The 24,292-nt window shown below is 41.2% G+C and overlaps 2 protein-coding genes across 4 annotated transcripts in view; one reads left to right on the forward strand and one right to left on the reverse strand.

Annotated features, from left to right (window-relative positions):
- Nucleotides 1–24,292, reverse strand: part of CCDC32 (coiled-coil domain containing 32) — a 375,634-nt gene that overhangs the window by 108,786 nt on the left and 242,556 nt on the right. The window lies entirely within an intron of this gene.
- The window catches only part of RAD51 (RAD51 recombinase), a 31,798-nt gene continuing 9,026 nt past the window's right edge, over nt 1,521–24,292 (forward strand). The window contains exons 1-7 of one of the 3 annotated variants that reach the window (XM_076004257.1): nt 1,521–2,151; nt 3,026–3,327; nt 5,064–5,146; nt 8,023–8,160; nt 12,449–12,566; nt 15,638–15,729; nt 21,551–21,645. In XM_076004257.1, coding sequence (XP_075860372.1) covers nt 5,066–5,146; nt 8,023–8,160; nt 12,449–12,566; nt 15,638–15,729; nt 21,551–21,645 — 524 coding nt within the window. In that variant the 5' untranslated portion in view covers nt 1,521–2,151; nt 3,026–3,327; nt 5,064–5,065. The remainder of the gene's footprint in view (nt 2,152–3,025; nt 3,328–5,063; nt 5,147–8,022; nt 8,161–12,448; nt 12,567–15,637; nt 15,730–21,550; nt 21,646–24,292) is intronic. The other 2 variants (XM_012766431.3, XM_012766432.3) reach the window with 2 other exon arrangements.

Here is a 24,292-nt window from a genome sequence, read left to right on the forward strand (position 1 = left end):
CTAGGATTACAGGCGTGAGCCACAGTGCCCGGCCTGGCAAAAATATTTTCTGTCTCTTTAAAACATCCTCGGCCCGAGCAGTGGCTCAAGCCTGTAATCCTAGCACTCTGGGAGGCCTAGGCGGGTGGATTGCTCCAGGTCAGGAGTTTGAAACCAGCCTGAGCAAGAGCGAGACCCCGTCTCTACTATAAACAGAAAGAAATTAATTGGCCAACTAATATATATAGAAAAAATTAGCCGGGCATGGTGGCGCATGCCTGTATTCCCAGCTACTTGGGAGGCTGAGGCAGGATTGCTTGAGCCCAGGAGTTTGAGGTTGCTGTGAGCTAGGCTGATGCCACTGCACTCACTCAAGCCTGGGCAACAAAGTGAGACTCTGTCTCAAAAAAATAAATAAATAAATAAAAGTGTTTCAAACATCCTCCACTTCTTTTTGAGAACTAAAGCTCCATCCCTGCCTCAGGTTGGAAGGGGCAGGGTAAGTATTTTGTTATTTGTGCTAAAGGAGATGGTTTAGCCCAGATCTGGTAAAGGGAGGTCCTGGGTGGAGGTCAGGGAATTGTCTTCAGCAGAGGATGGGACAATCAGAATCATCAACTGTAGTTGAACAGTACTTGTCTGAAGACAAGAACCCATCAGTTAAAAGCTTTGTATTTCTGCTTATTATGAGGACAATGGCATTTCTGAAAGGAGTCTCCATCCTCCTTTTGCTGGCAAAGTAATAAAATGTCTCTCTTTCCTTCTCCCCAAACCACTTAGCCCCTGGTAGGAACATCCCTAACAGGTTATTTCTACATTCAGAAAGCTTCCTGAGTCAGTTCTGTCATTGCTCTAATTCAAGCATTCATCTCTTGCCTAAAATATTGCAAGAGTTTCCTAAAAGTTTTTTGCTGTCTTCACTCTCACTCTCCTGAAATCTATCCTTCAATGCTGCAAGATAATGGTGTGAGGGTTGTATAAAAACCTTTTCAACTTTAAAGAACTCCATAAACATAAAGTAGTAGTAGGATCAAAATAAATGTAACCATAGGACTCGTCATTTTAAAATCTTTCAATGATTTCCCCCATTACCTTAAGAATAAAGACCAAAGCTCCTTACATGATCTTAAGCCTCTTCATAGCCTGAACCAAACGTTAACTTTCCAGTCTCAGCACCCGCTTTGGTACTTTTCCTCTCTGATAATCAGAGAAGGCTACTCTTCAAACACACTGTTCGTTTCTAGGCCCGTAATGCTCTGTCTGCTATGTCTTCCACTTCTTTGCCTGGGAAATCCTACTCAGGCTTTAAAACCAGAGTCACAGGTCAAACTTTATGGTAAAATGATAAGGTTTACCTTATCAAATTCAATGCCTCCTTTCTCTGGGATTGTGCAAATCTCCGGTAAAGCACCACAAACTAATATTTCAGTCATTTCTTTCTCCTCTCCACTAGCTCGATTTCCCAGTTCGAGGTCTAAGCCCTCCACCTCCAGGGGGCCTGGAAAACACCTGGCTCCTGGAATTCGAGTCAGAGGTCTCACACTGGCCCACGTACATACACGGCAGAAACAAACTAAGAAGAGATCTTAAAACTCGGCTGTTAACCAGGAGGGCGGAAGGTGGGAAGCCGCGGCACCCGCCGTGCACACTGGGAAATGTAGTCCTACATCTTGCACTGCCTCATGGGAGTTGTAGTCCTTTATCTGGCAAAGAAGGCGGCAACTCCCAGTTTGAATTAGTCTTTAGGGGAAAAAGGAAGAGGTCGATCCATAGTATCCTGCAGGCTCAGCGTCCCTGAGCCCATCCCTTAGTTCACGACTGATCGCGACGAAAGCGACTAGAGGGCGGATCCCAGAAGGGCGGGGAGACGTTACGTTGACGCGGCGTGGCCCTGCCCGAGAGGCTTTGGCGGGATTTACGAAAGCCACGGGACTGAGTGCTCGCTGCGGCCGGAGCCCGAGTCCTGAGGAGAGCCGAGGAGCTGCCCGAGGCGCGTATTTAGGAGCTGAAACTCGCCTGGTTGTGTGCAGAAGGCCGGGACAAGGGAGTAGAGAAGTGGGGCGCAAGCCGGGGGGCGGGGGTCCGCGGTCCGCGCGGAGTCGGGCGAGTGCAGGCCCGCGGACTGAAGTCGGAGCGCTAGGCCCCCACGAGCGAGCCGAGCTGCCTGCCGAGGTGAGTGTGAGAGGCGCAGGCCGGGCCCTTCCCACAGCCGCGGCTCGTCCGCGTTAGCGGGATCGGCCCCGGCTCGTGCTCTCGCAGGAGGCTTTTGGGACCTCTGCGCCAAGTAAGAAGCCCAGATATGGTGGGGCGGAGCAGGGCATGCCCGAGCCCAACCGACCGTCACAGCTCGTTGTGGAAAACAAGCAGGCCCCAGTCTTTTTTTTTTTTTTTTTGAGACAGAGTCTCGCTTTGTTGCCCAGGCTAGAGTGAGTGCCGTGGTGTCAGCCTAGCTCACAGCAACCTCAAACTCCTGGGCTCAAGCAGTCCTGCTGCCTCAGCCTCCCGAGAAGCTGGGACTACAGGCATGTGCCACCATGCTCGGCTAATTTTTTCTATATATATTAGTTGGCCATTTAATTTATTTCTATTTATAGTAGAGACGGGTCTCGCTCTTGCTCGGGCTGGTTTCGAACTCCAGACCTCGAGCAATCCGCCCGCTTTGGCGTCCCAGAGTGCTAGGATTACAGGCGTGAGCCACTGCACCGGCCTAGACCGCAGTCTTTAGAGCTAGAGGGGAAAACCTTATAGACCTTAATGTCCAACACCCATTTTATGGGCTTGAGTTGAGCGAGGAAGTCGAAATCCAGAGAGGTGCAGTTACAACTATTTTAATGTCAAAACCAGGGTTTCCGGATTCCTGGTCAGTCGTCTTTACACCATATTTTGCTTATGAGGTATCAACTTCCAGTTGCCAAAATGATATTTGCATCATCTAATACGGAAAACCATTCACGTGATGCCTAGGGAATGATCCGAAGTTAGTTTTGGTTTTGGGGGGAAGGGTTGGTTTTTTTGATACAGAGTCTTTCTCTGTTGCCCTGTCTAGAGCGCAGTGGTGTTGTCATAGCTCACTGCGGTCTCAAATTCCTAACCTCAAAGCCATCCTCCTGCCTCGGCATCCTCCTGCCTCGGCATCCTCCTGCCTCGGCATCCTCCTGCCTCGGCATCCTCCTGCCTCGGCATCCTCCTGCCTCGGCATCCTCCTGCCTCGGCATCCTCCTGCCTCGGCATCCTCCTGCCTCGGCATCCTCCTGCCTCGGCATCCTCCTGCCTCGGCATCCTCCTGCCTCGGCATCCTCCTGCCTCGGCATCCTCCTGCCTCGGCCTCACAGAGTGCTAGGATTACAGGTGTGAGCTGCCATGCCTGGCCTTGGTTTGTGTTTTTCTTATTCTGATTTAAAGAATTCCTTATATTTGTATTCTAGTTATCAGTCCTTGGTTATATATGTGGTAAATTTTTTCTCTTCTACTATGGATTGACTTTTCATGCTCTTAATGGTGTCTTTTGATGGCTAGAAGTACTGTAATAAATCCCTTTCAGTTATTGCATTATGTATCCAGTTTAAGAACTCTCTCTATCCTGAGATCATGAAAATATTCTATATTATGAAAACTTTATTTTACTGCTTACATTTAGATCTATACTCTAAATTAGAAATTGATTTTTTCTGTGGTGTGAGAAAGGGATCAAGTACATTTTATTCTATAAGGCTATCCAATCAGCCTACCACTATTTATTTTTTTTCCTTTTATTTCATCATATTATGGATGTACAAATATTGTTAGGGTTACAAATATTGCCCCTGCCCCCCTCCCTCCCCCCAGCCTACCACTGTTTATTGAAAAAAAAATCCTTACCCCATTACTCTGCACTGCACTCTTTTTCATAAATTATGAAGGGAGATATTTAAATTTAAATTGCATTCACATGATTCTGATGCATAGGATTGTCATTGATTCACAGTATGCTAAATCTTCCACCTAAGAGATCTGTACCTAAGCCAATCTATTGGTTTGTACCAGTTGTTGACTGTAGTCGCCCTATTGTGCAATAAAACACCAGAACTTATTCCTCTATCTATCTGTAACATTGTACCTGTTGACCAACCTCTCCCTCTCCCAGCTGTTCTCCCCAGGGTCTTGTAATCACTATTCTACTCCCTGCTATGAAATCAACTTTTTAGATTCCACATGAGTGAGATAATACCATATTTGTCCTTCTGCAAACAAATAACATTTATAATGTATCATGGGGTATATAAAAGTAAACAACAAAAATAAAAAAAAAAAAAAGTAAACAAGACTTGGCCCTTACCTTGAGGAATATAAAGGAAAAAAACCAGGGAGACTAATTTAGTTAAGGTGTGCTTTTTTTTTTTTTTTTTTTTTTTGGTGAGACTCACTCTGTCGCCCGGGCTAGAGTGCCATGGTATCAGCCTAGCTCACAGTAACCTCAAACTCCTGGGCTCAAGCATCCTCCTGCCTCAGCCTCTAGAGTAGCTGGGACTACAGGCATGCACCACCACACCTGGCTAATTTTTCTATTTTTAGTAGAGTCAAGGTCTTACTCTTGCTCAGGCTGGTCTCAAACTCCTGATCTCAAGCAGTCCTGATTCAGCCTCCCAAGTAGCTGGGAATACAGGCATGTGCCACCATGCCTGGCTAATTTTTTCTATATATTTTTAGTTGGCCAATTAATTTCTTTCTATTTTTAGTAGAGATGGGGTCTTGCTCTTGCTCAGGCTGGTTTCAAAGTCATGACTGAGACCAATCCTCCCACCTTGGCCTCTCGTAATGGCATGAGCCACAACATCCAGCCCAAGGTATGCATTTTTAAGAGGCAGAATGAATGATTTTGGCTCTTCCTAAAGTCTTTCTGCTGCAACTAGCTAACTGTCTAGATAGATGGAGAAGAAAGCAGGTGACAAGTTTGTTCTTTTTCCTGCTGTGAGTAGGTCAGTGATTAGAGCAAAAGCTTATAAAGTAATTCTTCAGAGATTTATTGCAAAAGTAAGCTGGCAGCTTTGTACTTACCCCACATTGTTTCTCTGGTGTTCATACTGATGGCCATCTGTGTTTTTCAGTAATGGCTATGCAGCTGGAAGCAAATGCAGATACTTCACTGGAAGAAGAAAGCTTTGGCCCACAACCTGTTTCACGGTTAGAGGTATGTGCTCAGTTGCTAATTTTGAAATTATAATGCTGTACGGGATTCTTCTACCTAGTTGTAGAAGTAGCCTAATGGGAGATAACACAACTTTTACATAAACCATAGGTTTACCACTAAGGTCAAGATCCAAGTTAGAGTTCAGGAAGGTTATCAAAGATCCTGTGGAAAGACTTAAGATTGTTGCTAAAAATGTCTGGACAGGCCTCTTTTGTCAACAGTTCGCCTTCTACTTTATCAGTTTTCTTTCTCAAACCTGGATTGTCAGAAAATAGGCCTGGGATCCCACAGTGCAGTCTGTGTTTGCACAAGGTATGAAAATGCTGTCCAGGGAGTTACAGTGGTCTGGACCAGTTATACAGAGGGGAAAGAGAGAGCACCTTCCCTTCATTGACCCAATCTGTGCTGACAGCTGTCTTTGGCATGGAGAAGGGCTTGGAGTTATTAAGATATAAAAGCCAAGCTCTAATTCAAGACTCTACACAAGAATATCTAGCACTAGAACTGGGGACTTGTATTATTTATTTGCCCATTGTGTAGAAGTCCCACTGTGAGTGTAGCTGATTTGGGCTGAAAGAAGTAGGAGAGAATGCCTTGGTTCTTCTGTCTCCTTTTATATATTCCTTGAATCTCCAACTGAAGTTTAAGACACTAGAAGTTACTTAAATAGATTTGTGATAAACTTTTTTTTTTGAGACAGAGTAGAAATGGGGTCTCACTCTTGCTCAGTCTGGTCTCAAACTCCTGACCTTGAGCAATCCTCCTGCCTTGGCCTCCTGAGTGCTAGGATTACAGGCATGAGCCACCATGCCTGGCCTGTGATAAACTTTTGACAGTTCAATCATAACTTTTCTGAGACAAAGTCTCTGTCGCCTAGGCAACTCCTGGGTCCAAGGGATTCTCCTGCCTCAGCCTCCCAAGTAGCTGGAACTACAGGTGTATGGCACCATGCCTGCCTAATTTTTTCTAGTTTTGGTGGCAGCGGGCTCTCACTTTTGCTCAGGCTGGTAATTATTTTATTTATTTATTTTATTTTTTTCTGGAGACAGTGTCTTGCTGTGTCACCCAGAATGGAGTATAGTGGCACAGTCCTAACTCATTACAACCTCAAACTCCTGGGCCTTCTGCCTCAGCCTCCTGAATAGCTGCCACTGCAGGTGCACTCCACCATGCCTGGCTAATTTTTTTTTTTTTGAGACAGAGTCTCACTTTGTTGCCCAGGCTAGAGTGAGTGCCGTGGCATCAGCCTAGCTCACAGCAACCTCAAACTCCTGGGCTCAAGCAATCCTTCTGCCTCAGCCTCCCAAGTAGATGGGACTACAGGCATGCACCACCATGCCCGGCTAATTTTTTCTATATATATTAGTTGGCCAGTTAATTTCTTTCTATTTATAGTAGAGACGGGGTCTCGCTCTTGCTCAGGCTGGTTTTGAACTCCTGACCTTGAACAATCTGCCCACCTCAGCCTCCCAGAGTGCTAGGATTACAGGCGTGAGCCACCGCACCCGGCCTAATTTTTTATTTATTTATTTATTTATTTTTTTGAGATAAAGTCTTACTCTGTTGCCCAGGCTAGAGTGCCGTGGCGTCAGCCTACCTCACAGCAACCTCAAACTCCTGGGCTCAAGTGATCCTCCTGCCTCAGCCTCCCAAGTAGCTAGGACTACAGGCATGCACCACCATGCCCGGCTAATTTTTTCTATATATTTTTAGTTGGCCAATTAATTTCTTTCTATTTATAGTAGAGATGGTGTCTCACTCTTGCTCAGGCTGGTTTTTTTTTTTATTTTACAGCCCAGCCTCCATGGTGTGATCCGTGTGGCAGGCCTAGGCTGGTTTTGAACTACTGACCTTGAGTCATCCACCCGCCTCAGCCTCCCAGAGTGCTAGGATTGCAGGCGTGAGCCACCACGCCTGGCCTAATTTTTAAAATTTTTGTAGAGACAAGATCTCACTGTGCTGCTTGGGCCAGTTTTGAACTCCCAGCCTCAAGGTGATCCTCCTGTCTCAGCCTTCCAGGGTGTTAGGATTATAGGTTTGATCTGCCACATCTGGCCAGTTTTCCCCACTCCTAATGTCAGTTTTGAGAGTGGAGCTTTCCAGACATTGTTCAACAAAAAGGGTATGGGTATGCCAAGATAGTGCTTCCCTCAGTTCTGGGGGTAGCCTTATCTGTTTACCCTAGCATAGTGTAAAAGTATCATTTTCAGTGTGTGCTTATTGTAGAAAACATTGGGAAACACTGGTTTAAAGTGGTCTTTTAGGGTCCAAGGTCTCAAAGGTCATTTACAGTCACTCATAAAAGGTTTAGAGTTGTTGGTTTAATCCCAATTTCTTAAACATGACATAGTGCTTGTTTAAAACCACTGGGTTGATAAAGAAAAGGTTGATAATTTCTTATTAAATGCAATATGTATAGGATATGCTTCTCAGCTTTTGTGGCTAATACAATTGGCCCTCTGTATCTATGTGTTTCCGAATCAGTGGATTCTACCAACTACAGATTGAAAGTATTTAGGAAAGACCAATAAAAAAACAACAATAAAAATAATATAAATTTTTAAAATACAGTATAACTATTTACATAGGATTTACATTTTATTGGGTATTATAAGTAATCTAAAGATTACTTAAACTATATGGAAGGATGTGAGTTGGTTATATGCAAATGCTATGCCATTTTATATGGGGGACTGGACAATCTGCAGATTTGGGTATTTGCTGGGGATTCTGGAACCAATCCCCTGGTGGATACCAAGGGATAACTGTGTTACAGTCTTTTAAACACCTGTGAAATACGTAGGATGCATATTATCTGCTTTAGACAGATGAGAGAACTGAAGCTTAAATTTATCCATGGTTTTCTTCACTTATAGCAATGTGGCATAAATGCCAATGATGTGAAGAAACTAGAAGAAGCTGGATTCCATACTGTGGAGGCTGTTGCCTATGCACCAAAGAAGGAGCTAATAAATATTAAGGGAATTAGTGAGGCCAAAGCTGATAAAATTCTGGTAAGCCTTAAGTACTGTATATTTGACGTAGGGAGGCCTTAGTGGAAATAGTACAACCGGGTAAGTAGTAAAAGGTGCTCTTCCTCCTTCTAGCTCTCATTCTCCTGTCATCCTGTTCCCCTTTCCAGAACGGACTGTGTTACTAGTTTCTTATCTTTGTATATACCTCCTTTCCTAAATTCAGATTTTTTCTAGAGAATTCCCGTATCGTGGGATTTGACATAAATATTGCAAAATTTACTAACAGTTTACACTCCCACCAGCAGTGACTGGTGGGGACCTTGTCTTTTTAGATATTATGATCTTAGAAATTTATTCATTAGTATACAGCATTTAAACAGTTTAGAAGAATATTTAAGGCTGGGCACGGTGGCTCACGCCTGTAATCCTAGCACTCTGGGAGGCTGAGGTGGGCGGATTGCTCAAGGTCAGTAGTTTGAAACCAGCCTGAGCAAGAGCGAGACCCTGTCTCTACTAAAAATAGAAAGAAATTAATTGGCCAACTAAAAATATATAGAAAAATTTAGCCGGGCATGGTGAGCTAGGCTGACACCATGGCACTCACTCTGGCCTGGGCAACAAAGCGAGACTCTGTCTCAAAAAAAAAAACAGTTTAGAAGAATATTTATTGATAAAGGAAAATGTTCCTGATATAAGAAAGCAGGTTAATAAAACATATATATTTAATTTTTTGTTTTTAAAAAAAATGTATGTATTTATATATTTATATAGCGACCACATACTGGTGATAAATACACTGAAATGTTGACGTTGTTATTTCTGGATGGTAAGAATGTGTGAGCAGTTCTTATTTTTTGCAATTCTGTGAAGTTTTTATGTTTTCCTTTTTTTTTTTTTTTTTTTTTTTTTTTGAGACAGAGTCTCACTCTGTTGCCTGGGCTAGAGTGCTGTGGAGTCAGCATAGTTTACAGCAACCTCAAACTCCTGGGCTCAAGCAATCCTCCTGCCTCAGCCTCCTGAGTAACTAGGACTACAGGCACAAGCCACCAAGCCCGGCTAACTTTTTGTTTCTATTTTTAGTTGACTGGCTAGGGTTTTTTTTCTATTTTTTGTAGAGACAGGGTCTTGTTCTTACTCTTGCTCAGGCTGATCTCAAACTCTTGACCTCAAACAATCCTCCTGCTGGGCCTCCCAGAGTCCTAGGATTATAGGTGCGAGCCACCGCGGCCAGCCCCCTTTCAGAATATTAACCAAAATGGTTGAGGCTGGGCACAGTGGCTCACATCTGTAATGCTAGTGCTTTGGAAGGCCCAGGTGAGAGGATTGCTTGAGGGTAGGAGTTTAAGACTTACTCTCTACAGTAAAAATTTAAAAATTAGCTGGGCATGGTGGCACATAACTGTAGTGCTAGCTACTCAGGAGGCTGAGGTGTGAGGATTGCTTGAGCCCAGGAACTTGATGTTGCAGTGAGCTATGATGATACCACTGCACTCTAGCCCAGGTGACAGAGCTAGACATTGTTTCAAAAAAAAAAAGAAAAAAACATTGAGCAAAAAAGATATTGTGACTAAAATTAGTTATTCAGAAGGTGCCAGATTCTTTGTGTTTCATTTTCCACATGTTCAAAGTTTAATATAATTGTAAGTGACTTTTATTGAGCTATGTTCTCTTGGTACACCATGATAGCACTGACAGATTCAACATAGATATTTTTTGTAATATTTTTCTTTTACTTGCCATTCTATGCCTTGTGTCCCAGGGTTTGGTAGTTCTTGCCTTTTTTGTTTGTTTTTGTTTTGAGACTGGGTCTCATTCTGTAGCTTATGATAGAGTACAGTGGCACAGTCACAGTTTACTGTAGCCTCAAACTTCTGAACTCAAGTGATCCTCCTGCCTTAGCCTCTTGAGTAGTTGGGACTTTAGGTGCAAGCCATGACACCCAGCTAATTTTTCTATTTTTAGTGGAGATGAGTTCTTGTTGCTCAGGCTTGTCTCAGACTCCTGAGCTCAAGCAATCCTCCTGCCTCTGCCTCCCACAATGCTAGGATTATAGGCTTCAGCCACCAAACCTGGCCAGTATTATTAATGAAGTATTAGGACAGAATAAAACATTTCAGAAATGCAAGGATTCAGAACATCTCACCTACTCTTAGGAAGTCACTTGGGGATATACTTTACTAAAATGAGGACAGAAAACAGAATCTCAATTAGAGTGGGTCCAATTCAGATACCCAGTGTAGGAAGACCCAGTACAATAGCTAACATAAAAAGTAGACAGTCCAGTTTGGAGAAGGAAAGCATATCTTTGGGTAGAAAGTGGGGAGGTGCTCAGTAAGAATGAGAGGTTGGGAGGACTTGACAAATGATAAATTCACAGAATGCTAGAGAAAAAGACATTGTTCAGATATAAAGCAAGGTAAGATATAAAGCAAGGAATATGATTTGAAATTGGTGGCATAAAGGAAAAGGAATTCATTAGTCTTTGGCAGTGGAAATCTTTGAGAGACATAAGATTGGAACCTTAGAGAAGGAATTGTATTTCTAGTGTACTATTTGGTTCTCCAGTGAATTATATTTACAAAGCTATCTATAATACAAACATTGTAATTAATTTTTTTTCTTTTTTTGAGACAGAGTCTCATTCTGTTGCCCAGGCTATAGTACTGTGGTGTCAGCCTAGCTCACAGCAACCTCAAACTCCTGGGCTCAGGCAATTCTTCTGCCTCATCCTCCCGAGTAGCTGGTACTACAGGCATGTCACCATGCCTGGCTATTTTTTTCCTGTATATTTTTAGTTGGCCAATTAATTTCTTTTTATTTTTAGTAGAGACGGGGTCTTGCTCTTGCTCTTGCTCAGGCTGGTTTCGAACTCCTGACTTTGAGCAGTCCTCCCACCTCCACCTCCCTGAGTGCTAGGATGTAATGAATTTGCAAATGAAGTATTAAGTATATAGAAAAGTTTAAAGAATAATACAAACCCACTACCCAGCTGTTCTTTGATTTTTATTTTTCTTTGTGGAAAGTTTCTAAATTATAAGTTTACTCTGTTTCCTATAGGTCTGTTTACATTTTCTTCTTGAGTGACTTTTGATAGTTTGTCTTTCTATGCCTATTTCATCTAAGTGTTCTAGTTTGTTGACATAGAGTTCAAAATATTTCCTTATAATCCTTTTTATTTCTAGATAATCCTTTTATTCCTGCTTTCATTCCTGATTTTAGTGATTTGAGTCTTCTCTCTTTTTCCTGGTTAGTGGTTTCTAAATGTTTGTGAATTTTGTTAATTGTTTTGAAAGAACCAACTTTTGGTTTCATTCGATTTTCTATTCTCCATTTCATTAATTTCCACTCTCACATTTATTTCCTTCTATTTTGCTTTATGTTTTGTTTGCTCTTCTTTTTGTAGCGTCTTAAAGTGGAATGTCAGGTTATGATTTATTTTTGAGACAGAGTCTTGCTCTGTTACATGAGCTAGAGTGCAGTGGTGTTGTCATAGCTCACTACAGCCTCAAACTCTTTGGGCTCAAGCCTTTCTTCTGCCCCAGCCTCCCAGTACCTGGACTATAGGCATGTGCCACCATGCCCAGCTAATTCTTCTATTTTTTGTAGATACGGGGTCTTACCATGTTCAGTCTTGATATTCTTTTCTAATATAGGTGTTTACAGCTATAAGTTTCCCTCTAAGGACTGTTTTTGTTGATGCCAGATATTTTGGTATGTTGTATCTTCATTTCATTCATGGAAAAAGTGTTTTCTAATTTCCCTAGTGATTTCTTCTTTGAACTTGTTGGTTATTTAGGAGTGGGTTGTTTAATTTCTGTATATTCGTGAATGCATTTATTTTTAAATTTTAGAATCAACCCATAGTCCTATTTATTATAGCCAATTTATCTATAATTGTAAAATAGGATGTGAATGTCTCAACTTTGACAATGTAAAAGAAAAGGTACAGCTGATAGAGGTGGGAAGTAGACATGGAAGGAGAAAAGGAGGGCAAATGTCCTTATTTTATAAAGTAGAAAGTGAAAAGATAAGTCTGTGCTTCATGGAACAGGAGATGAAAGTATAAATATAATACTGTATTTGAGTTTTTGTGATAAATCAGTTGTGGCACATATACGTGGATCTATAATATTTCTTAAACTACATGAATGTATTCTTGGCAATTAAAAAATTGATCTTCATGACATCTCTGAATTAGATTATCCTTTTTTATGACTTTCTGAAGAGAAATCATTCTGGAAATTTTGTTAGATGTTTCCTTTTCCCACTATATGCCTCGTTCTTATTTTTTATTATTTTGTTGACTTAAGATTTCTTATTTGCCCAGGCTGAGGCAGCTAAATTAGTTCCGATGGGTTTCACCACTGCAACTGAATTCCACCAAAGGCGGTCAGAGATCATACAGATTACTACTGGCTCCAAAGAGCTTGACAAACTACTTCAAGGTATGGTAATATTTTATCCTATGTTATGAACGCTAATTAACAAAGCATCCGGTCATAGAACAAAACTAAAATATTTGGGTAGGATTTACATGATAGGTATGATTAAGAGATAAGGGAGGCCGGGCGCTGTGGCTCACGCCTGTAATCCTAGCTCTTGGGAGGCCGAGGCGGGCGGATTGCTCAAGGTCAGGAGTTCAAAACCAGCCTGAGCAAGAGCGAGACCCCGTCTCTACTATAAATAGAAAGAAATTAATTGGCCAACTGATATATATAAAAAATTAGCCGGGCATGGTGGCGCATACCTGTAGTCCCAGCTACCCGGGAGGCTGAGGCAGAAGGATTGCTTGAGCCCAGGAGTTTGAGGTTGCTGTGAGCTAGGCTGACGCCACGGCACTCACTCTAGCCTGGGCAACAAAGCGAGACTCTGTCTCAAAAAACAAAAACAAACAAAAAAAAAAGAGATAAGGGAAATATCCACATTGAAGAAGTAAGACTGCTGCAGGGTGGGACCTGAATAAAATTAGGCCCTTTGAGGTGGCTCACACCTGTAATCCTAGCATTCTGGGAGACCAACCCAGGAGGGTTGCTTGAGCCCAGGAGTTTGAGGTTATTGTGAGCTAGGCTGACACCAGGGAAATCTAGCCAGGGCGACAGGGTAAGAATCTGTCTCAGGAAAAAAAAAAAAAAAAAAACAGTGTGGGCAGCATAGTCATAGCGAGAACCCCTGTCTCTGTTTATTATAAGGATATTACAAAAGATGCAGATGAAGAGGTACATAGAGCAAGGTATAAGGGAAGGAGTGTGGAGCTTCCATGCTCTTCCTAGGTGCACCATCTTCCAGGATTCTCCACATGTTGTGCTATTAGGAAGTTCCCTGAACTCCCAAGTTTTCTCTGATTTATTTATTTCTTTATTTTTTTGTTTTTGTTTTTTTTGTTTGTTTGTTTGTTTTTTGAGACAGAGTCTCACTTTGTTGCCCAGGCTAGAGTGAGTGCCCTGGCATCAGCCTAGCTCACAACAACCTCAAACTCCTGGGCTCAAGCAATCCTACTGCCTCAGCCTCCCAAGTAGCTGGGACTACAGGCATTCGTCACCATGCCCGGCTAATTTTTTGTATATATTAGTTGGCCAATTAATTTCTTTCTATTTATAGTAGAGACGGGGTCTCCCTCTTGCTCAGGCTGGTTTCGAACTCCTGACCTCGCGCAATCTGCCCGCCTCGGCCTCCCAGAGAGCTAGGATTACAGGCGTGAGCCACCGCGCCCGGCCTTGATTTATTTATTTTTGAGACAGGTTCTCTCTCTGTTACTGGGGCTAAAGCACAGTGATATCATCATAGCTCACTGCAGTCTCAAACTCCTGGGCTCAAGTGATCCTCTTGCCTCAGCCTCCCAGGTAGCAGGAACTACAGGAGCACCACACCACTCCTAGCTAATTTTTGAATTTTCTGTTTTTTGGGAGATACAAAATACATGGGTTCAGGAATCATACTCAAATATGTTAGCCCTCCCATGTTCCCCCTCCCAGCATTTATTGGCTATAGTATATGATGAAAATTATTCAATATTGCTGCCTTAGTTTTCTTAGCTTCAAAATGAGGATAAAAGGACTTCCTACATTATAGGTTATTGGAATGAATAGAATGATACATAAAATCCATAGTACAATGCCATGTACATCAGAAACATTTAGTATCAGCAGTCCCCACCCTTTTTGGCACCAGGGATTCATTTCGTGGAAGATAATTTTTCCATGGACCCGGGGTGGGGGTGGGTAGGACAGGGTGTGTAGGATAAAGTGAAATGGGTAGGGTGCCATGGGTATACAGAGGGTGGTGTGGAGCTCAGAAATAAAAAGTTAAAAAAATTTTTTTTTTTTTTATTGAGACAGAGTCTTGCTCTATCGCTTGGGCTAGAGTGTCGTGCCGTCAGCCTTGCTGATGGCACCCTCAAACTCCTGGGCTCAAGCAATCCTCTTGCCTCAGCCTCCTGAGTAGCTGGGACTACAGGCGTGCACCACGACACCAGGCTAATTTTTTCTATTTTTAGTAGTGAATGAGGTGTTGCCCAGGCTGGTCTCAAACTCCTGGCCTCAAGGAATCCTCCCGCCTCAACCTCTTAGAGTGCTAGGATTACAGGCATGAGCCAATGTGCACCCTGGCTATAATATCTTCCCACCCCGCCATCCCCATCCCCACCAGAGCCCTCACCTGGCGACACCACCGCCCACCTTGGCTCTACCCGCTGGCCCCACCACACCACCTAGGACCCCAGTTCTGCCGTCCTTGCTATAATTCTTTTATTTGTTTGTTTATTTATGAATGAATGAATGAGACAGTCTCACTTTGTTGCCCAGGCTAGAGTGAGTGCCAGTGGCCTCAGCTTAGCTCACAGCAACCTCAAACTCCTGGGCTCAAGCAATCCTGCTGCCTCAGCCTCCTGAGTAGCTGGGACTACAGGCATGTGCCACCATGCCCGGCTAATCTTTTCTATATATATTAGTTGGCCAATTAATTTCTTTCTATTTTTAGTAGAGACGAGGTCTTGCTCTTGCTCAGGCTGGTTTCGAACTCCTGACCTCAAGCAATCTGCTCGCCTCCCAGAGTGTTAAGATTACAGGCATGAGCCACCGCACCCGGCCTATAATTCTTTTTAAATTACTGCTACTGACATGTGAAGATACAGTTCTATATCTTGATTGTTATAGTTACACATCTGATAAAATTGCATAGAACTATACATTTGCACAAATGAGTTCTTATATAGCAGGAAAAATCTGAACAAACTGTGGATTGCACTAATGTCAGTTTTCTGTTATTAACAGTATAGTTGCGCAAGATGTTAATATTGGCAGAGACAAGATGAGGAGTGCATAGAACCTCCCTGTACCTTACTTTGCAATTCTCTATAAATCTATAATGATTTCAAAATAAGTTTTTCAAAAATTATTGTTGGAAAAATTGGATTTCCAAATTATGGAAACATCTTTCTGATGAACTCCAAGAATATTTCTTTGATTATGGTTCTTAAAAATTGTATTGTACTAAGATGTGTTTCTTATTGCTATCTTAGGTGGAATTGAGACTGGATCTATCACAGAGATGTTTGGAGAATTTCGAACTGGGAAGACCCAGATCTGTCATACACTGGCTGTAACATGCCAGGTGAGTTGTTGGGGTTCTGGTTAATCAAATCTGCAAGAACTAGTTGATACCTGCTATTTGCAAGCATCTGTTAGGATGGACATAAAAAGTCCTTTCTCTGTCCCCAAGAATGGTTAGAAGATAGACTCCTACTGCAAAACTCCTCCACATCATAGAAACTTCCAGATTTTGATATCCAATACTTTTATTACTGATTTCCAATACTTTACCAGGCTTCTCCTGGCTTTATGTGCTCTCTTTTTCATTGGTTTAGGTTTTATGACTCATCATTTATATGTGCTTTCCCATTCAGATAGATATACTTTGTCCTCTCTTAAACCATCATGCTACTCTTCAACCCTGGCTCTCAGTCAATGACCTAACATGTTCTTTGCATCAAATCCATAAATCCACCTACATTTGTGACCATCTTTTCTTATCTCAGGTTACAACGGAGAAAGTGTCCCTTTTCCTCTCAAAGTCCTGTTCTACTAGTGTGATTTGGTTATTTCCTGCTACCTTCTCAAGGACTCTATTCCTTGCATTTTGTTTTACCTCTCTATTAAATTATCCCCATCAATATACAAATGTGCCTAGCATCTCCTCCATTGGGGAAAAAACCTTCCCTGGGCCCCTTCAGTTTCTTCTTCCTTTATTTATACTCCCATTCATGGGTGGATTTGGAAATGGACATAGTGGGTTAATGAATTTCCTAATATATCGTATGTAAGTAGTAAATACTAGAAATTAAACCAGCCTTCATAGCCCATGCTTTTAAAAGTTCATAAGGTAGAGCCAATAGCTAGTATGTTCTCCATTGTATTGCTAGCGCCTAAGGCAGTGCTTGGCACTTATTAAACACTCAATAAATAACTTGAATGGAGATAACATATGTCCAAAGGCATGCCTGATATATTATAAAATGAATGGTATAGAGGACATACTTTAACTGTTTAAGAAAGGGGTAGGAATTATTTCACCCTAGAGTGATCGTGGACGACTTTATAGAGAAAGATACTAGACAAGACTCTTGAAGAATACTAAGGTTGGGGAGGAAGGAAATTAAAAGCAATTTAACTATACGGAATGTGATGAACAGAAGTACTGGGGATGGATAGGCCATAATGTATGAGAAGACAATAAATGATCCCATTTACCTGACTCAGGGTTTATGTAGAAAAGTTGTAGGAGATAAACCTTAAAAAGATGCATCAAGACCATATTTTACAAGGTCTTGAGTGTGGGCAAGAAGTTTAAACAATTTTTTTTTTTTTTTTTTCTTTTTACTGACAAGTCTTGCTTCTAATAAACAATTTTTTAAAGAATAGAGACTATTCCAGCCTGAGCAAGAGCGAGACTCCGTTTCTACCAAAAATATAAAAAATTAGCCGGGCATGGTAGCGCATGCTTATAGTCCCAGCTACTCGAGAGGCTGAGGCAGAAGGATTGCATGAACCCAGTGGTTTGAGGTTGCTGTGAGCTAGGCTGATGCCACAACACTCTAGCCAGGGCAACAGAGTGAGACTCTATTAAAAAAAAAAAAATTACCATAAAAAAAGAGTAGAGATTATTTAGAAGAGTAGCATAAGCAAAACTTTTAGAAATATTGTGGTAGCAACCTGTTGAATGGATTTTAAAGGAAAGGGTGGAGCTAAGGATATTTGATGTAGGATTATTACAAGCTATTAACTGGTCGGGACTAAATTAAAATAGTGACCCTGAAAGGATATAGGGAGAAAATGTAAAGTACAGCACTTAATGACTGACAATTAACAAATATACTCCAGGTCAGGCACAGTGGCTCACGCCTATAATCCTAGCACTCTGGGAGGCTGAGGTGGGAGGATCACTTGAGCTTAGGATTTCAAGACTAACCTAAGCAAGAGTGAGACCCCATCTCTACTAAAAATAGAAAAATAAGCTAGGCATGGTGATTCACTCCTGTAGTCCCGGCTACTCAGGAGGCTGTGGCAGGAAGATAACTTGAGCCCAGGTGTTTGAGGCTGCAGTGAGCTACGAAGACGCCATTGCACTCTAGCTAGGGTGACAAAGTGAGAATGTCTCAAAAAGGAAATTGAGGCCGGGTGCGGTGGCTCACGCCTGTAATCCTAGCACTCTGAGAGGCCAAGGCGGGTGGATTGATCAAGGTCAGGAGTTCACAACCAGCCTGGGCAACAGCGAGACCCCGTCTCTACTATAAATAAAAAGAAACTAATTAATTGGCCAACTAATATAGAGAGAGAAAAAATTAGCTGGGCATGGTGGTGCATGCCTGTAGTCCCAGCTATTCGGGAGGCTGAGGCAGGAGGATCACTTGAGCCCAGGAGTTTGAGGCTGCTATGAGCTAGGCTGATGCCACAGCACTCACTCTAGCCTGGGCAACAAAGTGAGACTCAAAAAAAAGGAAAGGAAATTTAACCCCCCTCCTCACTGTCTCCTTTCATATATTAAGGAAAAAAAAAAATACACCCCAGCCCAACAATGTATTATAGTTTATTAATAGTAAACTCTAAAAAGTATTTGGGAGGGGAAGATAGTTTTTATGGAAACATGACTTCAACTTTAGAGATGGTAGGTTTGAGGTGACAAACCCTAAGTGAAAATGTCTAATACTATTGAGAGATGTAGAATGAAGTCATAGGGAGAATTAACAATGAAAACTCTGGAAATGAAAGATGTATGAGAGAGAAGGAGTAGTATACAGAATAGACTAACAAACTTTTCCCTCTTCTGCAACTTTAAGCAGTAATATGGGGAGCCCTTTTCTTTTTCTGAGTGAGTACTAACATTCTCTGGCTCTAAGATTTTATACTGCTGTGAGTGGCTGGTCTACCAAGTACCTAGAACCTTGCTCATGCCCATGGTCCAGCTCTTCTGTTATATTCTTTTAAGGCTTTATTATAATTTTAGGTATTTTGAAGCAAATAGCACTATTTTAATCTAGATAGATTATACTCACTTCTACCATAGACACAACTTATTGATGGAATTCAAGAATAGCTGAAATGAAATTTGCCTCCAAATTTCATGATAGATGGGGCTTTCTAGTATTTTTCCATTGTGGTGTGAGTTCTTATACTCTGAACCAAACAATAGAAGTTCTTGAAACTCAGTTATAAATTTAGAAATCAAATATAAATTATTCTCTTTTGTGTTTTTTTCTTATAAAAAAGTTAAGAACTTCTTCTTCATAATTTATTCTGAATTTAAATAGTACTTTACCAAAAATTTTATTATGTTGATATAATGCTGTGCTATTTTTAAAGTTGGTGTATGTCATAAAAAATGGATTTTGTTAGGACCCTGTGTCATGCATGGTAAAACATATGTCTATAGAGAATAATATTAGAACACTGATTTTTCTTAAGTCACCCAAGAAAGTATCTCATTATTTTCAGATATGTCTTTCATCATTTATTACATTTGTCTTAAGGTTGTGAGTGCCATTTCTTAAGAAATATTCTGGTTCTTTGTGAATAAAAATTTATCTAGGCCAGGTGTAGTGGCTCACTGCTATAATCCCAGCACTTTGGAAGGCCAAGGTAGAAGGATCGCTTGAGGCCAGGAGTTTGAGACCAGCTGGGCAACGTTGATAGCCTAGATCTGTCTCCACAATAAATATTTTTTTAAGTTTTATCTAACATCAAGTGGCCCAGCTTGATAGTGTCCTGTTTTTCTTATTTTCCTTTCTCACTTGTTATTTTAATTGTGTTTCTTTCCTTGATTGTTCCACGGATCCTTCTTTGCAGGCCAAAATGTTACCCTATATTTTATGAGACAGCTGAGTTAGGATTTCAGTATCAAATGGACCTATGCCATTGTTGACTCTCCTTGTAAACAATTCTGAGGAAGAAAGCGTTTGGGGTTGGAGGGCATGTAAGAGAACTTTTAGGATAATCAGGGAGGAAGCACTGAAAAGAGAAAAGGTGGTAGTAAGCTATGGAAGCTATAGCTATTGCCTGAGCCCCATCAGAAACTTGATAGCTAAAGAGAAAGACGACTGTTTAATATGGGTCATGTGACATGATGTGTGACCTTTTTAAATAGAAATGTTTCTCTATGTTGTTTTGACAGATTCATGTGAAATAAATATTTAGAATACAGTACATGATGTTCATAGTTGCCATGGGTACTCAGCATATCAGGCTTACAGTCTAAAGTTGTACAAATAGAATCCTAGCCTGAGAATGTTCATTAAGTAGTTATGTAATGTCTGTCAACAATAAACTGTGAAGTAAAATTCTTAAGTAAATATAACCTCTCTATAAAAATAACATTTATAAGTGGCTGAAGAACTATATATCCTTGATTTTTTTCTAGAGAAAAAGAATGCTAATTTGATAGTAGAAAGGATTACATTTCACCAGCCTAAGAGTTGAAACCAGAGTTATAGAGAGGATGTTAGATTAATACTTAAATCTAAACATTATCTACTTTCATTGTTTAGATTTTCTCAACTTACTGAGTGAAAACCCCGGTATGTGTTGGATCTCTAATAATCCAGTTATATAAAGTTGAGAGCTACAGTTAGGTTACAAAAATGAACAACCCATGTTTGTTCAAAGTACTAGAGTAATTTTTAAATCGAGAACACAATTTAATATAAATACCAATTTTGAAAGCATATTTCCTTTGACAGAAAATTTGTCTTACAGAACATTTCCCATATATCCAATGATAAGTGTACAAAGAGTTTATACCACAGCATTGTTAAAATGGTAAAAGTTAGAAGCAACCTACATCAATGTAAAATAGGAAGAAAAGTTAAATTATGGTCCTAAGCAGTTATTAAGAACAGCTAATCTGGTGGTGTCCCAGCCCAGTAACACAAGATGGTTGCAGTGGTACTGGGAGGACAAAGTGGAGGGGACCAAATAGACTGGAGAACAGAGAATGTAGTCCATGCTCCTGAGTCAGCTCCCAGCTGCCACTGGCCCAACAATACACTGGGACCTTGTGTGCTCCCCAGCTGTCTGTCAGCCTATCTGTGCCCAATCTATGGCCTCCCTTCAGCCCAGGAGGCCCACCCAGTTGGAAAAGATTCCCCTCATGATAGCACGAAGATAGCAGAAGGTGAGAGAAAGGGGAACCTTGTTTATCTTATTTCCTAGGAACTTAGTCCGCAGAGTGTCAAGATTACCTCCTTTCTAAGAAACTGAGGCAGCTTCTGCTTTCTGTCCTCTTGGCCAGTGGTTCCAAATCTTTCCTCAATCAAGGCCGCATTTTGTTATATACCTGTCCTTTGCTCCTTCTGTGGATTCCTATGATATGGAAGATTTTGTCTGCCAACCTGCCAAAACATGATATAACTTGCTCTATAGATCTTTCTGGGGCATTGACAAGCCCCTTTTGTAACCTTTAGGAATGAACTCTGCTCAATAAAGTGAAGTTTATTGTTCACAATAAACAATAAGTTTATCTTATTGTTTAAGATAAGTTTGATCTAGACATGCTAAAATTAATTGGGTTTTGGATTAGGGCCCCTTATTGATTAAAGGTTTTCCAAACGTTTGTGTTTTTGAATTGATCAATCTTACATTAGTATGCAGTTATAGAATTTTATCCCCTACTTTGGACTATATTTCTAAGCAGTCCAATTCTGACAAGACAATACCTGTATGTGCTATGAGACACAAATAGAAATATACAATAGAAATACATCTGCTAGCTGTATTTCTGTCAAAAGGGAATGCCTCCTGCCTATCTCTGATTGTCATATTGAAGTGTTTTTTTTTCCCTTTGCCTTACTGCGGTTGGGAGGAATTGCAGAGATGTCATGGGGAACTTGGTCAGTGTTATCAGAAATAGAGTGTTCATTTCCACTGTTTTTTGTTGTCTGTAGCTTCCAATTGATCGGGGTGGAGGTGAAGGAAAGGCCATGTACATTGACACCGAGGGTACCTTTAGGCCAGAACGGCTGCTAGCAGTGGCTGAGAGGTAGGTTACTGGATTAAACCAGAGAGTATGGCTGCATCTGTCACCACAGTGATTTGACAGGGTTAGTTTGGCTCAAGAATGTCTCTTCTATATTATTCCACATTCCAAAGTTGTATATGTGGTTCATAAGAATGACCTTCCTTAGTGGAAAAAGGCATTCTTTTAGTCAACAATCTTTGACTTGTTGTCAGACTGGATTATTTTTTTTTCTTATTTTTTTTTGAGACAGAGTCTCACTTTGTTGCCCAGGCTAGAGTGCCGGGGCATCAGCCTATTTCATAGCAACCTCAAACTCCTGGGCTCAAACGATCCTCCTGCCTCAGCCTCCCGAGTAGCTGGGACTACAGGCATGTCCCACCATGCCTGGCTAATTTTTTCTCTATATATATTAGTTGGCCAATTAGTTTCTTTCTATTTATAGTAGAGATGGGGGTCTCACTCTTGCTCAGGCTGGTTTTGAACTCCTGACCTCAAGCAATCCGCCCTCCTTGGCCTCCCAGAGTGCTAGGATTACAGGCGTGAGCCACTGCGCCCGGCCCAGACTGGATTAAAAAACAAGATCCTTTTTCTTCCAGAGAAACACTTTAGAAAGTAAAAGGATGGAAAAAGATAGATACTCCATGCAGCAGTAACCATAAAAGAGCTTGAGTGGCTATATTCATATCAGACAAAATAGACTTTAAGACAAAAATATATTACTAGGTGGCCAGGCGTGGTGGCTCACACCTGTAATCCTAGCACTCTGGGAGGCCGAGGCGGGCAGATTGCTCGAGATCAGGAGTTTGAAACCAGTCTGAGCAAGAGAGACCCCGTGTCTACTATATATATTTTTTTTTTTCCTATTTTTATTATTTAAATATTTACATCTTTTTCTTTTCTCTGCCAGTACTTCTTTAACTGGTCTAACCATCTCTACTATAAATAGAAAGAAATTAATTGGCCAACTAATATATATAGAAAAATTAGCCGGGCATGGTGGCGCATGCCTGTAGTCCCAGTTGCTCGGGAGGCAGAGGCAGAAGGATCACTTGAGCCTAGGAGTTTGAGGTTGCTGTGAGCTAGGCTGACGCCACAGCACTCATTCTGGCCTGGACAACAAAGGAAAACTCTGTCTCAAAAAAAAAAAAAAAAAATATATATATATATATATATATATTACTAGGGACAAAGAGGAACATTTTAGAGTTAAAAGGTCGATTCATCAGGAAGATATAACAATTGCAAACATACGCACCTAACAATAGAGCCTCAAGATATGTAAAACAAAAGCTGGTGGGATTCAAGGGAAAAATAGACACTTTAATAGTTGGGGACAAATATCTCACTTTCAGTAATGGATAGAGACTTCAGTATCCCACTCTCAATAATGGATAGGACATCTATCAGGTACTCTCATAAAGGGCATCTACAAAAAACCTACAGCTAGCATACTTAATGATAAAATTTTGAATGGTTTCCCCCCTTAAAATAAGGAACAAGACGGGGATGTCCACTCTTATCACTTATATTCAAAATGTTTGAAGATCCTAGCCAGTGTAGTCAGGCAAGAAAATGAAATAAAAGGCATTGGGATTGGAACGGAAGAAGTTAAACTGTGTATTTGCTGATGGCATGCTGTGTGTAGAAAATCCTAAGGAATCGACATAAGGAACTAGAACTAAATTAGTTTAGCAGGGTTGTAGGATACAATGTCACTGTGCAGAAATCCATCGCATTTCTATTTATTTATTTTCCCCACCATCCCCGTTGTGTTTCTGTATGCTAGCAAAGAACAATTTAAAAATAAACTGAAGAAAACAAACTTCATTCGCAGTAGCATGAAAGAGAAAATATTTAGGACTAAGTTTAACAAAAGCATAAGACTTGTACACTGAAAACTACAGCAAAACATTGCTGAGAGAAATTGAAGATGTACATAAAGGGAAACACTCCACATTTGTGGATAGGAAGACTCAATATTATTAAAATGGCAGTTCTCCTCAAATTGATCTATAGATTCAACACAATCTGTCAATATTCTATCAAACTTTACAAAAATTGACAAATTAATCACAAGATTTAGGTGGAAATGCAAAGGACCTAGAATGGGTAAAATGTTCTTAGGGAGGGAAATCCTACCAAATTTATAGGTCTTAGACTTCCCTATTTTAGAACTTACCATAAAGCTACAATGATAATCAAGAAAGGTTAAGTAAGCATTGTGGCTTACGCCTGTTAATCCCAGCACTTCTGGAGGCTGAGGTGGGAGGGACACTTGAGACCAGTAGTTCGAGACCAGTTTGGACAACATAGCAAGACCTCGTCTCTACAAAAAATAGAAAAAATTACTTGGGTGGCTGGGCACGGTGGCTCACGCCTGTAATCCTTGCACTCTGGGAGGCTGAGGCAAGAGGATAGTTCAAGGTCAGGAGTTCAAAACCAGCCTGAGCAAGAGTGAGACCCCGTCTCTACTAAAAAAATAGAAAGAAATTAATTGGCCAACTAAAAATACATAGAAAAAATTAGCTGGGCATGGTGGCACATGCCTGTAGTCCTAGCTACTCGGGAGGCTGAGGCAGAAGGATTGCTTGAGCCCAGGAGTTTGAGGGTGCTGTGAACTAAGCTGATGCCATGGCACTATAGCCTGGGCAACAGAGTGAGACTTTGC

The sequence above is a fragment of the Microcebus murinus genome, chromosome 6 (genome assembly GCF_040939455.1).
Source record: "Microcebus murinus isolate Inina chromosome 6, M.murinus_Inina_mat1.0, whole genome shotgun sequence".
Classification (NCBI taxonomy): domain Eukaryota; kingdom Metazoa; phylum Chordata; class Mammalia; order Primates; family Cheirogaleidae; genus Microcebus; species Microcebus murinus.